At 36.9% G+C, this 15,342-nt stretch overlaps 1 protein-coding gene across 5 annotated transcripts in view; it reads left to right on the forward strand.

Moving 5' to 3' along the window:
• ETS1 (ETS proto-oncogene 1, transcription factor) overlaps positions 1 to 15,342 on the forward strand; it is a 186,718-nt gene that overhangs the window by 137,206 nt on the left and 34,170 nt on the right. For all 5 annotated transcript variants that reach the window (XM_074303828.1, XM_074303831.1, XM_074303829.1 and 2 more), the window contains 2 exons: positions 11,832 to 11,951; positions 14,063 to 14,263. In XM_074303828.1, the coding sequence (XP_074159929.1) occupies positions 11,832 to 11,951; positions 14,063 to 14,263 (321 nt within the window). The remainder of the gene's footprint in view (positions 1 to 11,831; positions 11,952 to 14,062; positions 14,264 to 15,342) is intronic.

A 15,342-nucleotide genomic window follows, 5' to 3' on the forward strand; every position in this document is an offset into this window, starting at 1 on the left:
AGCTCTAGTTGGAAGATTCCTGTCTCTGTGTTTGTTTCCTGCGTAGGAGGGAGAGGCAGGCCTTGAGAAAACAGTTCAAAAGTGCAGAAAAACTTCAACTGGTCCAGCCTAAATAAGTGGTCTCTACTCCATTTCTTTTGCCCATGTCGTCTGCTTTGCCCAATGAGAAGTGTCTTCATTGCCCACCTTGCCCAACTGAACTGAACTTTTAATTTTCCAAACCCCTCCTACTCTCCACCTTGCCTTTTAAACAGAAAGCCAACTGGGCCTGAAGCCCAGCCTTTGCACAAGGCTAACAAATGTTCTTGGTCAGAGAGGCTGATTCAGTAGAGGAAAGGGAGCAACCTTTGAGTGTTTCAAGTCTCTGGGCTGTAGCAGCTGTCTCTGTGAAATGTGTGGGGGATTAAGAATCCTCTTTTCCTCCAAATAAAACTTTTACTCTAGCAAATAAGTAGCAAAAATGAGGAGAAATGTATTTATAATTTCCATACATTTATCTGCCTAGCTTTCACAGTTTATAGAAAGATAAGGGTAGAAGGGAAGAAAGAGACAGAGAGACAGGATAGAAAGAGAAAAGACAAAGAGAGAAAGATTTCTTTAAAAAAATATATCTGCCCAAATTGATGAGCACCCCAGAGGGTATGAGAACCTAGAAGTGACAGTAGCCTCATACTTCCTCCAAAAAGTGACTGGAAGGATGGAAGCAAGACAGAAGACTTTGAATGTAACGTTACTGGTTCTATGATTATACAACACTTTAAATGAAGTTAGGAGTAGAAGATGAATATGACTCAGAATGGATGTGACATTCATAAAGCCCTTGGAATTGTATTTTTCCATCCAAGTAGAGTAACATTTATTCTTGTAACTTTTATAAGGAGGAAGAATATATATATATATTTTAAAATTCCAGAATAAAGATAAGTGTAAATAATGAATGAGATACTGTATGAAAAGTAACTCCAACAGGTGTAAAGCTTATTTGAAAGATATTATAGTTTTGCCTCAATACAAAACTTTCTCCTAAAAGCAAAAGCAAAAACTGAAACTTCAATGATTCTTGGAACTATAACATTTAAATGACCCCAATAAGTGAGAATTGTAATGGCTAGAGCAAATATTCCTTTAAAGGACATATAGGTGATTTACAAACTTTCAGGCAAAAGTGCTTATTTTGGTTTTCATCAAATACTTAATATGGCAGATAGTTTTAGGAACTAGAAAGTCACTTAGTTCTGTGTCAGAACTTTGACATTTTTTAAAAGTTTAAAAGATTGATGGGTCAGCAGCAGGATAAATTCAGAAAGGTTTGGAAAGACTTACATGAACTGATGCTGAGTGAAATGAGCAGAACCAGAAGATCACTGTACACTTCAACAACAATACTGTATGAAGATGTATTCTGATGGAAGTGGATATCTTCAACATAAAGAAGATCCAACTCCCTTCCAGTTGATCAATGATGGACAGAAACAGCTACACCCAGAGAAGGAACACTGGGAAGTGAATGTAAAATGTTTGCACTACTGTCTATCTAACCAGGTTACATGTACCTTCGGAATCTAATACTTAATGTGCAACAAGAAAATGGTATTTACACACATATATTGTATCTAGGTTATATTGTAACACATGTAAAATGTATGGGATTACCTGTCATGGTGGGGGGAGAGAGTGGAGGGAGGGGGGGGATAATTTGGAAAAATGAATACAAGGGATAATGTTATAAAAAAAAATTACTCATGCATATATACTGTCAAAAAAATTTATAATTATAAAATTTAAAAAATAGAGTCAAAAATAAAAATAAAAGTGTAACTGCTAAAAAAAAAGAAAAAAAAGATTGATGGGTCAGAGAAAGAGAAGAGAATTTAATTTAGGGTCTAGGATGCAGAATTATGGCAGCCTTATATTTGTTGATGATGGTGACTTAATGAGGAAACTGCTGACATAGCAAAAAGACCTTGTGTTACAAAAACAAAAATATCCAACATTTCAGTGTTGCAAGGAGCTGGGAGGACATGTAGATAGTCTAGTCTCCTGTATGAATCCCTTCTTAAACATCCCTGACTTGACTTGTGATCATTCAGCTTCTGCTTGCATACCACCAGTATCAGGAAACTCCCCACTTTTCACCTCTCCATTCATTTTATTTTGTACAGCTTTAATTATTAAAAAGGCATTTATTATATTATTCTGAAATCTATCTCCCCTACACCTTTTATCCAAAAATTCTGGTTTTCTCTTATAAAACTATAAAGAGCAAGTCTAGTTTTTTTTTTTGTTTGTTTGTTTGTTTGTTTTTTTACTATGTAAGCCCTTAGAATATCTGAAATTAGTACTTATTTAGTATGTAATGGAAACAATCCTGTATTTATAGCAGAGAACCTGGGTTCAAATTCTTTGCTTTGCTACATATGACCTATGTAACTTTGGGCAAATCATCTCTTTCCCTTTTAGTTTTCACATCTATAAAAGAAAATGGCTGACATCAGATGGGCAAAGATGAAAAGGGATTATAGGAATAATAATAATAGCTATTGTTAAAATTATGAATTGATGATTTACACTAAAAACAAAGTCACTAAACTTTACATATCCTTTGATTCAGTGATATCATTCCAAGGCATTCAACTCAAGGAGGTCAAAGAGAAACAGGTACCACATATACATAATTATTAAGTACTGTAACTTTTGTAGTAGAAAATAAACACAAGGTTTTAAGTGTCCATTAATTGAAGAATAAGTGAATAAATTGTAATAAATAAATATAAAGGAATATTATTGCACTATAAGAACTGGTGAATATAGAGAATTTAGAGAAACTTGGGAGGACTTATAATGACTATCATTTGTAATTTTGTTCTAAATATTATCCTGGATTGTTCCTACTATGTTTTAATTGATGACTATCATTTGTAGTTTGCTCACATATATATGAGCTGATGTAGAATGAAGTAAGCAGAATCAGGAAAGCAATTTATATAATTGCTATAGTATTTTAAAAGAATAGTGAAACCCATCAAAATTCTGATTAATATAGTCATTAGTCATGACTTCAGAAGATGGATAGTGAAGTATGGCCCCTGCCTTCCAGCACAGATGTTTAGAGGATCATAGATTTAGAGCTAGAAAGGCATCTCAAAGTTTGAGTCCCAACATCCTAACTTTTATAGATAAGGAAATTTTAGAGGCAAATAGAAATTAGATGATGCCATGGGTTACAGAGCTAGTTATTGTTTGAAGTAGAATTTGAATCCAGATTTACTTATTCCAAGCCTTGAGTTCTTAAATACTTCAACAACTCTAGTAGTATTCTAAATGTGTTGATTTATTTTGTTTAACAATACTTGTTAGGAAGGAGAGTTCTGTTAAGAATGGGGAATGGGGAATGGGTGGAGTCATTGGGAAGAGATGATGATCTTAAGAAAAGAAAAAAAGAACAGATAAAACTTTTTTTTTTTTTTTTTTTTTAAGTAAGTGTTGAATTAGATGATCTCCAAGTTCTTGACTAGCTCAAAATCTATGATTTTTTGGGAGGAGTCTTATCTGAGTTTTTTCTTTTTCTTCAAATTGAATATCCTCAGTTTCTTCCACTGATTCTCATGTGACATAATTTAAAATCTCTTTACTATCTAATCTTCTCCCTTCTCTAAGTTCCAGTTTGTCAATGTCTCTCTTAAAAGGGAGCACATAGAATGGAACACAATAGGACAGAAATTTACTTTTTTCTCTTTTTTTATTTGCTGGGAAATATCTTTACTATATTAACAGTTAGCCTTACTGAGATATGTGTTAAGACAGTATCTCTATCTTATTGCTTCTCCTTTGGGGAAAGGGCCATGAGTGGCTATCGATAAATAGCATGAGAACTGAAGCTTCTTGTGAACAGAGACAGCATGCTTTTGAGGTAGTTTATAGTACTTAGTATAGGCAGGTAGGCATAAACATATGTGGATACATGTTATCCAAGTTATATGGATCGAAGACTTGTCTTTGCTGCTTGAGAAAACCCAATATTCAGAAGCCATTCCAGATGGGCACAGACATTCAGTTGGCTGTTTCCCCTGTGAGGCCATTTGCCCAAAGGAAATGAGAGATTTAACCTGCTCTATGGAGAAACAAGAAAACTTGGCTCCGGGGTCCAGGGGAAGGTTCTGTTTTCTGGCTTGGATCATGAAACGGAAGAGCCTCTTCTGGGTTTCCCTAAACACCTGGAACTGATTTGGGTTTTGCCCTGACTCAGTAAAGTTTGCTGAGGTGGAGGAAGAGGGAATAGGAAAGAAATAAATCCAGCGATTAAAAATAGCTTTCACATGTCAGGTGCCTGACTGAATTTGGGAAAATGCATTGGAGCTCCTTTGTCTGGCAGATCTGAGTTCTTGCTGCCGAATTACAACTGCTTTCATTTGTTTTTCCTGCTCCCCACCATGTAATGGTCAAGGGCTCATTGGAACCATGTGTGAGTCTAGTGAGTCACCAAATCCTCAGCACTTCAGTGGGAATAATGTGTTAAAACTCCTTTTGGGGAAGGGGAGGGAGATGGACTGAGGTCACTTCCTACAGATGTTAAATCCACATCTATCTGGAGGCTTCTTTCTCAGGCTACTCTGCAAGGACCAGATGATTTCTCCATGTAGTCTGGGGCATGTGCTGATTTCTCTTAGAGCCATACTTTTTATTACAGAATAAGCTTCCTTCTAAGAAGTGGCATCTCCCTCCAAGTTGGCATGTTACATCCAAACAGTGTGAATTTCCGTCAGTGCTGTGTGGATTGGCAGTGGAGCCCAAGAGGTTGTAACAAGAGACCCAAGTTTGCATTTTTGGTCATGTCAGGTCATCAGAGGGTGAAATAGGGATCATCTGTCCATCCTTTTCTTGACTTTTTTTTTTTTTTGGAGTAATATTCTGCTGACTGGGAACATTAAGAGAGCTTGTGAAAGATGTAAAAAAAGAGTATTATTTAGAAGGAGAGACAAAAATACAAACTGTACAGAAGAAATAGGACAAACACATTGGTGCTGGGTCTTGTTGAGTCTTTGACTGGAGCAGAAATGTAGCCAGATTTCTTAAACAGAGAGGTAGGCTTTGACTCAACATAAAGAAGAACTTCCCAACATTTAGAATTATCCTAAAGGAGAATGCGTCACTCTGAGAAATAATGATTTGACCATAAAGGAAACCTTTAAACAAAGACTGAATGACCAAGAGTCATGTCTATTGTAGAGGGGATTTTTGTTCAGCTACAGATTGGTCTCTGAGTTTCCTCCTAATTCTGAGACTGAAATGTTGCAGCCAAGAGTTATAATTATTTCCCCAGTGCTCTGTCCTCCACTCTTTTTATTGTTCTTACTTTAGACACACACAATGAAAATAAGATTATAACACAGGATTTTCTTTATTTAAGAGGAAGAGGTGAAATGAAATACTATTTTTTCCCATTTTGGATCAAGCATATAAAGAAGCTTTATAAACTGCTCATACTTTTTACTAGTGCTATGGTGGTGATTTTCCTGCAAAGGTACTACTCTTCTTAACCAAAGTAGGTCTATGGCCCAATTCCTTGGGTGAAGGTAGAGGAAATACTATATACCTAAGACTTGCTACAGATCATTTCACTGCTGGCTTTTCTCTGTCCATCTGATGAAAGAGAAAACAAAAATAGATAACTCCAGAATGCCCATTTACAATAGAAACAAAAGGTTGAACAGATAGAACCCTATAGAATTACAAAATACTCCTAGGAGATATGCATGCCCATTTTACAGATAACAAAACTAAGGTCCAGAGAAATAAAGAAATTTGTCAAAGGTTATCTTCACTGTAAGTAGCAGAGCCAAGATTCTAACTTGGCTCACAAAATTAATTATTTGGATTTCAATTCAAATTAAGTTTTCATTTTCCACTGAACCTATCTTAAGAGTGATTAATAAGCACCTTTGGTGGGTAAACCAAGATGACAATTAATTAATAGAGATGAAGTTTTCCTTCACCTTGGGCATGTGTAGCCTAGTTGTGTTGGGCTAAAGTAGCAAATTTTTTTTTTTTTAATACTCTGCTGATTTTCATGACTTCCATCCCTTTTTTAAACTGCTCTGAGATCCTAGAGTTAGCATTTAAGTACAATTATCAGCTAATTCTGTTCGTGGAATATAGGAGTCTGAATGGTTATTTTCACCTTTGGCCAAGGGAATTATTAGATAGTCAATTCAATTTAAAAACACACTTTCCCCCACCTCACTTTTTGAGTTATATTAGAATTCTTTCTGTTACAAGAGCTGAATGGATGAACATAGAAATAGACAATCTAAATGAGAGGCATGGAACCCCACCCCCCAACACTTTTCTGCTTTCTTAAAATAATAAGTGGAAATTATATTTTATTCTTTCTGGATTTACTTGCATCCAGTAAGTTTTCATGCCAAAATTTTTCTTTAAAGCAACAATGAAAAAGGGGGGGGGGGGGACGGAGGAGAGAGAGAGAGAGAGAGAGAGAGAGAGAGAGAGAGAGAGAGAGAGAGAGAGCGCCAGAGAGAGCCTCTTCATGGTTTCTTTTTATTTAGCAATGACAATTAAAAACAACAATAACCCCCCAAAAACAAATAAATAAATAAATGACCAAGGGGAGGGGAAAAAAACACAGCACACTGGTTTCATTAGCCACAAGTTGTACCATTCCTAATTCAAGTGACCCAGAAAGGTGAAATGATCTGTAGCAAGTCTTTAGTAGAGAAACAAGGCATAACCTACCTTCTACTTCCTTTTTTATTCATATGCTTCAAGGGCCAGTTGAATGTGATTCTGGGTTTTTAGCTCTAGGAAAGAGTTGGACTCTTTGAATGGCCCCATTTTCAAAGGCATTGAGAAAGAATATAATTCTCTCCCTTTTTTGCATTCATATCTTGGTGCCTCTTTGCTGCATAACAAGAATATCTTCTTCTCCTGTTAGGAGAATATCATGCCCAAAGCTTTTATCTCCTTTGTCTCCAACATGTAGAAAAAGGGAGGCTATAGACCAGGGTTGTGGAAGGACAGGGATAGAACCAGTGACCTAGCATCCCTACTCATAGGTATGACATATCAGATGGCCATATAATTCCTGTGATTGTCTCATGGGATCATTCATTAGCCTGTATTAAGTGGTTCCTTGGAGAAGATTGGGAGAAGGAATCTTGCCAGATATCCTGTCACCACAGATTGAGATTCTGCACAGCATTGATGATTTGCAGCTTTTTGATTTGAACAACATTTTTTCCTTAAAAGGTTCTTCAAAACCAAAAAGTTCTGACCCTCTGAGATCCATGGGAATGAATTGAAACTCTTGTTTTACATTATTCCAGAAATAGGCATAGAGGAAGGAAAAAGTTGTTTGAGATATGACTAAAATGAAAAAAAAATGATATTTTGGTGCTATCAAAATGCCACTCACGTATCCTGCTCTATCCATGTGGATAGACACTTCATAAATCATCTCTGCTTAGAGACGCTGTTTTCATAGCATAAAAACCCTATAATAATAATAACAGAAGCAACAATAATAGTAGTAGCTATAGCACATTATTATATAGTGCTTTACAATTTATAAGGCACTTTCCACAATAACTCCTTAAATCTTTGAATAAGAGTCACTAATGATTAACACAAATTTGAGGACCAGAAAGTTAGTCTAAGGCTTAATGACTTTCCATTGCCCAACAAGGGACGTCTAGATGTTGTAACCTGGCCTAACTCAAGGTGTCCTGTGTGACCTCACGCTCTTATCTGAAAGCCATCTCTTCCTCATAGCACTTTGTGTTTCTTAGGCATATTTACTATATACTAATTTGTATTATAAGCATTTGTGTCCCAGAGATCTTGTCTTATTGATGATTTTTACACATGCTCCTCCCCCTCCAGAACATAGCATTATACCTTAAATAAAATTGGTACTTAAATAAATTATCATAGAAATGATGTGAATGTTTCTGATACATTTGCAAATGAGTTAATTTGTTTTGGTAACTGATAACATTCTGTATCCTATGATCAAATAAAGATAAAAAAAAATTAATGACCTCATTTTAAAGAAAAATCTAAGATGAACTGAAATTATACTTCCAGGGTATGATAATGATCCTTTGAGAGAGATGATAAAACTTGAGCAAGTGTGGCTTCCTCCAAACCTACCCCTCAGTCTGTATATGATTCACAATTCACACTATTGTTTTTAATCAGTATAGTGTTTAGCACCAACTAGGTAACACAGTAGGAGTTTCTTCTTGTGATTTCACAAAAGAAGAATCTACTTACTTATAAACACACATGTATATTATAAACACATATGTTTATTTATTAATTTGCAATTTGAGGTACAAAAGCAAAACTGCTACTGTGTATATATCATGTTATTCCTGTTTTATTAGCAGTACTTATGGTATAGCTAATACTTTCTGTCCTGTAGAAATGCTTCTAAGGCTGTGATCCCAACTTTCTGAGTTCTTTGGGATCAAGAGTGATGGTATGATTGGGGGTGTGTGTTTGAAGTCCAAGTCCAAGTGCAGGTGTCCCCAGTGGGCTTGGATAGCACTTTCAACAGCTGGGTCATTAGGTATTTTCCAAGAGATGTGATATTTTCCACTCAATCAGAGAGGCAGAGCTGGGCTCAGCTTCTGGAGCTGTTGTGCAGCTGGCACAAACAAGGTAGTAGCTGGGTACATTGGTGATGGCATTGAAGTGGATGGGCAAAAATAATCCCAGCTGCTTCCTATGAAGGGAATGACTGAGAACCTGGAAATGCAAGCTCTCCAGGCAGGAAACAACGACCCATGTGAAAAACTGTCAACTCAGCAGCACTGTCCAGACCTTCACTTTGGATTCAGTTATAAGATGCTAAAGCTAGGGAGCCCTTTTTCAATGTCTTTTGAATCTGTGTGTCTCTCCTTCCTACTCATTACCCTGTGTCCTTGCCTTCCAGGGGTCAGGTTTCCCAAACTCTTCTGTTTGGTAGATGCCTAAAACCTCTTGGATGACTTCATCCTTTAGCTCTACTTGGCAATCAACTGCAGACCCACTACTCCACCATTTGGCCTGGCCTATATTTTCCACATGTGCTGTCCAGTCCAACTTCCGCCTTCAGTAAAGTCCTTTTCATCGAGTCATAAATCTGAAGAAAGGAGATGGAGGAAACAAAACAAAATAAAACTTACATGGCGTAAACTCACCAATTTGGGAAGGGATTGGGAGTGAAGAGGGGGAAGTTAACCAATTCTATACTGGAGCGATTCCATTAAACAAATATATTTATTGAAATTCTATTGTACATTTTTATTGTTGCATTTCTCTCTAAAAATAAAAATTGCCTTTACCCTCAAGAAAGTTTTCTAGTTGTTTTATAGGATGCTAATCTGTATTGATAAGGTCTTGATTTCAAAGTTCAAGTAGTTTCTGGATAAGATTCATCGATGATATATATATGTATATATATATAAAAACTATTTGTGTGTGTGTGTGTGTGTGTGTGTGTGTGTGTGTGTGTGTGTGTGTATTTATGTGTTAGTGACTCACTTACTGATTGCTCATTGTTTGAAGCACTGATGTTTATGTAATCACCATCTTCCCTCCCTTCCCCCCACCCCCACCCCACTTACAATCTGGGATTTTCCATCCTTTGTCAGCCTTCCTGGAGGATTGTTGATTTTTCCATTAGATTTGGAGGCATGTCCCAAAGTGACCCAAACCAAAACCACTCCCTGGGACTTCAGAGCCCCAAGTACTGGGACAGGGATTGGCCCAACAACTATATCAGTTCTTTTCTCCCATTGGGAACAGAACATAGACCCTTAACAGTTTTTTTGTAGCTTTTCTGGTGGCAAATAAAAGAGATAACAATTGTCTCGATTGGACAATTGCTTTGGACTCCTCCTTCACTTTGAGGTTTTCAAACAGTGCATTTGTTCCAGTTGATATTTCTCTCTCCCACCTCCCCTATTCCCAGCTAATACTGCCTAATAAACTAAGTGATGAATGAACTAAGACCTTATTTAACTCTCCAGAATTGAAAACTTGGTAACTGGGATTGCTTTACCTTTACCTATTACATCCTTTTAGCTCTACCAGTTTCATATTACTGACAAGATTCCAGGTTAGGGTAGAGCAAACAACTCAGACATTAAAGTAGATTGGTGCCAAGATCTAAGAGAAATTAGTCAGTAATACTAGCAGAAATTTCTCAATCTTCTGTCTTACTAGTTTGTCAGAAATTGTACTTTTGGGTGAATTCAGAGAGATTTTATTTCAGCCAGAAATTGGTGCTCTTTTATTTTTATTTCATTATTTTAGTAAGAAGTGTTCTTTTAGTCAAGAGATCTTGGAGTTGAGGCTGAAAGGAATCTTAGAGATAATTTATTCCTATTTCTTTCTTATACAGATGAGAAAACTGAGTCCCAGGAAACAGAAATTAATTCTCCCCCCCCAAAAAAAAACCCCAAAATTAGCTAGTAGCAAGATTCAAATGGGGGTCTTCTGCTTTTAAACCAATATACTTTATTGTTCTAGAAAATTGCTTCATTTAATGATATAGGGGCAAGGTGGTGATGCATAGGATGACGTGGGCCCCAAGTATTAGGATGGGGATTGTAACAACAACTATATCAGTTCCTTTCTCCTGTTGGGAACTGAACATTTAACAGTTTTCTTGTAGCTTTTCTGATGGCGAATAAGAAAGACATAACAATTGTCTCAACTATTTATTTTCTTGCTTTGGAATCTTCCTTTACTTGAGGTTTTCTTTCTCCTAATGGGAAAAGTAAATAAATAAAGGAAACTATGAGTGACCTCATGGTTAAGACTCTCTCCAATGGACTCCAATTTGTCTGCCTTTTAGCCTTATTTACTGTATTCCCCCATAGGTACTCTATATTTTAGACATACTAGTCTTCTAACTAGATTCCCAAAGTCCACATCGCATTTACGACCTTTCTGTAATTGCACAAGACACATCCCTCATGCCTGAAACCCATTCTCTTTCATCTCCACCTCTCAAAATCCATATTTTCCATCATGACTCACCTTTGGGTATCACTTTTTTGATGGAATCTTCTCAGTTGTTAATTTTTCATTCCCATTCTCCTATGAAGAATATAATTTTCTTCTTCAAATTACCCCCTCTCCTACCACCCATTACCTTATATTTTTTTATTATGTATATGTTAAGTATACTGGTAGATAGTTGACAGTTAACAAATGTTTATTGATTGGTGCTCAATAAAATTAAAATTACAAATTAAAATTAAAATTAATGAAGGCACTAATATTTTTGTGTTTATATTTGTCAGCATCTAGTATAAAACTTTGCACATAGGTGCTTCATAGATGATTGATTAAGTTGGCAGTGGTTAGATCTTCCGTAGCCTGTATGAAGCCTGGGATGTAGTTGTTCATAGCAATGATTCCTTGTTTCTTTTGTTTGTTTGTTTGTTTGTTTGCTTGGTCTGAGACTTTAGCTATCCAGGAAATCTGAGATAAGGAAATGCCCTTCAACATCTATCAATAATTACTCTACAACTTAGAGTCTTAGGGAAGTCTTGGGGTCCTGGGAGTCTGGGCCACGGAGCTTGTATGTGTCCGGAGATGAAGCCTTCCCCCAGAATCTCTCTGGCTCTAAATAGCTCTCCATCCATTAAGTTGTGCTGGCTCTTTGATGTCTTACATATTTCCTTTAAAGTTAAACCAAGTGATTCCTTGACTTTCTGCCCCTTTCTTGAGCTCTCTCTGCAACCAGGGTTGGTTATTTATTCACTAATTTATTTAATTCTAGTTATTGAATTTACTTGTGATTTTTCTGCTTCTTACAGATATGGAATGTGCAGATGTTCCCCTCTTAACTCCAAGCAGCAAAGAAATGATGTCACAGGCACTGAAAGCCACTTTCAGTGGTTTCACTAAAGAGCAGCAACGGCTGGGAATTCCCAAAGGTATGCTTTCATTCTGGGGGGAAAAAAGATTGGGCCTAGGCCTGTCAGAAGATCTGGTATTCATACCATCAGTCCTTTCCCAACAACCTAACCCACCCACTCTTAACCATTAGCTTCTGGGAGACCAGGAATGTAATATATCATTTCTCAAAGTCTCCAATGCTATCTTGAATAGTCACTTCCCCCCCCCCCTTTTGACCAGACATGATTTCATCAGGATGGGAAATTCCTGGAGAGGAATTCCTTATATCAATGCAGATCAGCACCTCCTTTCCAAGCTGTATTCTTAGAAAGTTGCCTGGGGCACTGAGAGGCTAAGGGACTTATAGAAGGTTCAGCATCTCATAAATTAGAGGCTGAACTCGAATCCAGGCCTCCTGACTCGAAGTCCACCCGTCTTTTTATCCTCTCTTCCACAATGTCTCTCTGTGTTCATCCTTTGTCACTTCTGGGAAAACTGCAAGTGCCTCTGGACTGGAATGTGACACAGAAGCCAGGATGACTTTGTGCCCTGCCATTTGATATCTTTGCAATCTCTATCATTAGAACAAATATATGTGAACTTGGCCATCTCAAACTTAGGGACCTATCTGAAAATATTTATATATTTATATAGAGAGATAACTATAAAGACAGAAAAGAGAAGAAGCTAGAGGGCATTTTATTAAGCTTTTGTAGAGGAAGTAGACATGGAAAACTTGAATTTAGGAGGATCTTTTTTTCAGAAGTAAGGAGGAAAGGAAGGGAACAAGCATTTATTAAGTACTTAACATAAAGTGTTCTAGACAAATATTGAACAATTTACAAAAATCATTTGATTTGATTCTCACAATCCCAAGAGGTAGTTGCTTTTGTTACCTCCACTTTACAGTTAAGGAAACTGAGGCAGAAGTGAATTGACTTTTCTAGAGCTACATAGCTAGAGTCTGAGGCTACATTTGAACTCAGCTCTTCTTGATCCCAGGTCCAGCCTTCTATCCACTATACCACCTTGCTGTTACAATATGGCCCCAGAACAGACCTCTTCTCTCTCTCTGACAAAAGTGCTATTGCCCACTCCAGGAAAACCCAAAATTTAGTAGTATTCTTGGAGAAGGCTTACTTGTACCAAATGAGATAAGGTTTATAAAGTACTTAGCATATTGCCTGGTATAGTAGGTGCTTAAAAAAAGCTCATTCCCTTTCCTCTCATGTGTATTAACACTCATATGCCACTTTAACATAGACATCAGTCTAGTGAAAGATAAAGTGGATATCAGTTGCATTGAATTTGCATTTGTAAGCCAAAGTCACAGAGAGAGATCAAAGTGAGCTTTTGGTGTTGGGCACAGCATGCTGCCTTCTACATTTCATCTTTCCTGGCATTGTCAGTATTCACAAAGGATTGATGTGATTATGGGAAATCTGTAGTCATGACCAATAGTTATATGTTGAGTATTATATAATCTGGGTTGAGGGTGGAAGAAAGGATTTTGTGTATACTTTGTACAATGTAGTCACTTAATAGAAATATTATTATGATTATTGTTTACATGATTTCTGATTGCCATGAATGCTACTAAAACAAGGATTTTTACATTTTAAAATAGGAATTGTAGTTTTACCAAAAAATGAAATTAAAAAAATTTGTGATAGAACAAAGAAAGATTGCTTTGAAATAATATCTATGCCATAGGAAAAGCACTTATTCACTTATCTAGGATCAAAATATGTAGGGTAATAAAAATAAGACAATAAGAAGACTAACACATCAATAATCTTGGATTTTTCCTTTCTCTTCACATTTCATTTTTATTGAAGTCCATGTTTAGAATGGTTACTCTTAGTATGTTAGTTATAGATGGTTTGTGGCATTTTACTTAGTAAAATGGAAGAATTTTTTTTTTAAAGTAGGAAAAAATAGGCTGAGGAAGAATAACATTAAGATGGTATTGATAGCAGATTTATAAATTTTACCTATAGAACAGTGCTTTTTCCTATGGTTGGGTTTCTAAACCAATAATGTAGTCATAATATTTGCTGAGCTCCATTTATTAGAATATATGCAAAAGGACAGAAACAAAAGGGTAAGATATTAACCTACTGGATCTTGTGTCCTTCTTCTCTCTCAGATCCCCGGCAATGGACAGAAACCCATGTTCGGGACTGGGTACTGTGGGCAGTGAATGAGTTCAGCCTGAAAGGTGTGAACTTTCAGAAGTTCTGCATGAGTGGAGCTGCTCTTTGTGCATTGGGCAAAGACTGCTTCTTGGAATTGGCCCCTGACTTTGTTGGGGACATCTTATGGGAGCATCTAGAGATCCTACAGAAAGGTAACAAAGAAAATGACTGGGCTTGGTGGAGGCTTATTTGGAGGTTAATTGATGTGAGAATCAGTAAAATATGCTGATATTACTAGGTATCCAATCAGATAACATTGAATAGAATCGAGATTACCATTATGCCTAGTAATTTCACCATAGCACCTTACTTTCCATAGAATTATTTGATAGTAAAATTAGAATTTGAAAGTGTAAATTTAAATAGTAATCTTCATGCCTTAGGGTTCTTTTTGGGTCTTTAGGTGATATATAGGCACCTAATCTTGCTCAAAAAAGGGCAAAACCCTTAGGACTTTCTGTCCTCTCCTCTTGCTATGTTTGTCTTTCATAAAGGTCAGGAAAAGGAAGACATCTTTCCCATGGAGAGGTTCTCTTGTTCTTTTCTCATCCTTGGCCATATGGATGGATAAAAATGTATCAAAACATGTTTGACTACTTACAAGTAATTTGAAATATGCCTTACTTAATAATATTTTCCTGGCTCCTAAATTTTTGGCTGTTCCTAGGTGCAAAGTAAATTAGTGGAGCCCTGCTTTCCAATGTCTTCAGAGCTCCTTAGATCTGTGCAAAGTTATGACTTTATTACTGAGCTGTGGCCAGGTTTTACTTCTCAACGTCAGTTAGTTCTCAGGGCTCTCTATCCATAGCGTTTATCTCTGACTTCAAGCATTAACATTTTTTCCCTGAAAAAATGGTATTTATAAACTGAACATACACTTGTAATTTATGACAGTGACCATTCAGCCCTCATGCTCAGTGTTTTGTCCCTCTCTTCTAAGGTATACAACATTCATACCTGGTCACATCTAGGAGAGGGTTTGGATCCCTGGGGTTCACTAGCAGGTCAACCCTGTCAACCATTCACCTGATTCTTAGTGGAAGAGTTCAGTGCACCTTTCACATATGGGATAGGAACAGTGGGTCACCTTGGGACACTGTGTTGCAACCTTGTAATGACATGGTCTCCCCTACCAACTCCTTCCAACCTTTTAGGACCAAGTGACTCATGTACCACAGTCCTGGCTGAGTATAGAAATGGCAGCAGGAGGCAAACTTGGGTGTTTTTACTC

Source organism: Sminthopsis crassicaudata, chromosome 3 (genome assembly GCF_048593235.1).
Source record: "Sminthopsis crassicaudata isolate SCR6 chromosome 3, ASM4859323v1, whole genome shotgun sequence".
Classification (NCBI taxonomy): domain Eukaryota; kingdom Metazoa; phylum Chordata; class Mammalia; order Dasyuromorphia; family Dasyuridae; genus Sminthopsis; species Sminthopsis crassicaudata.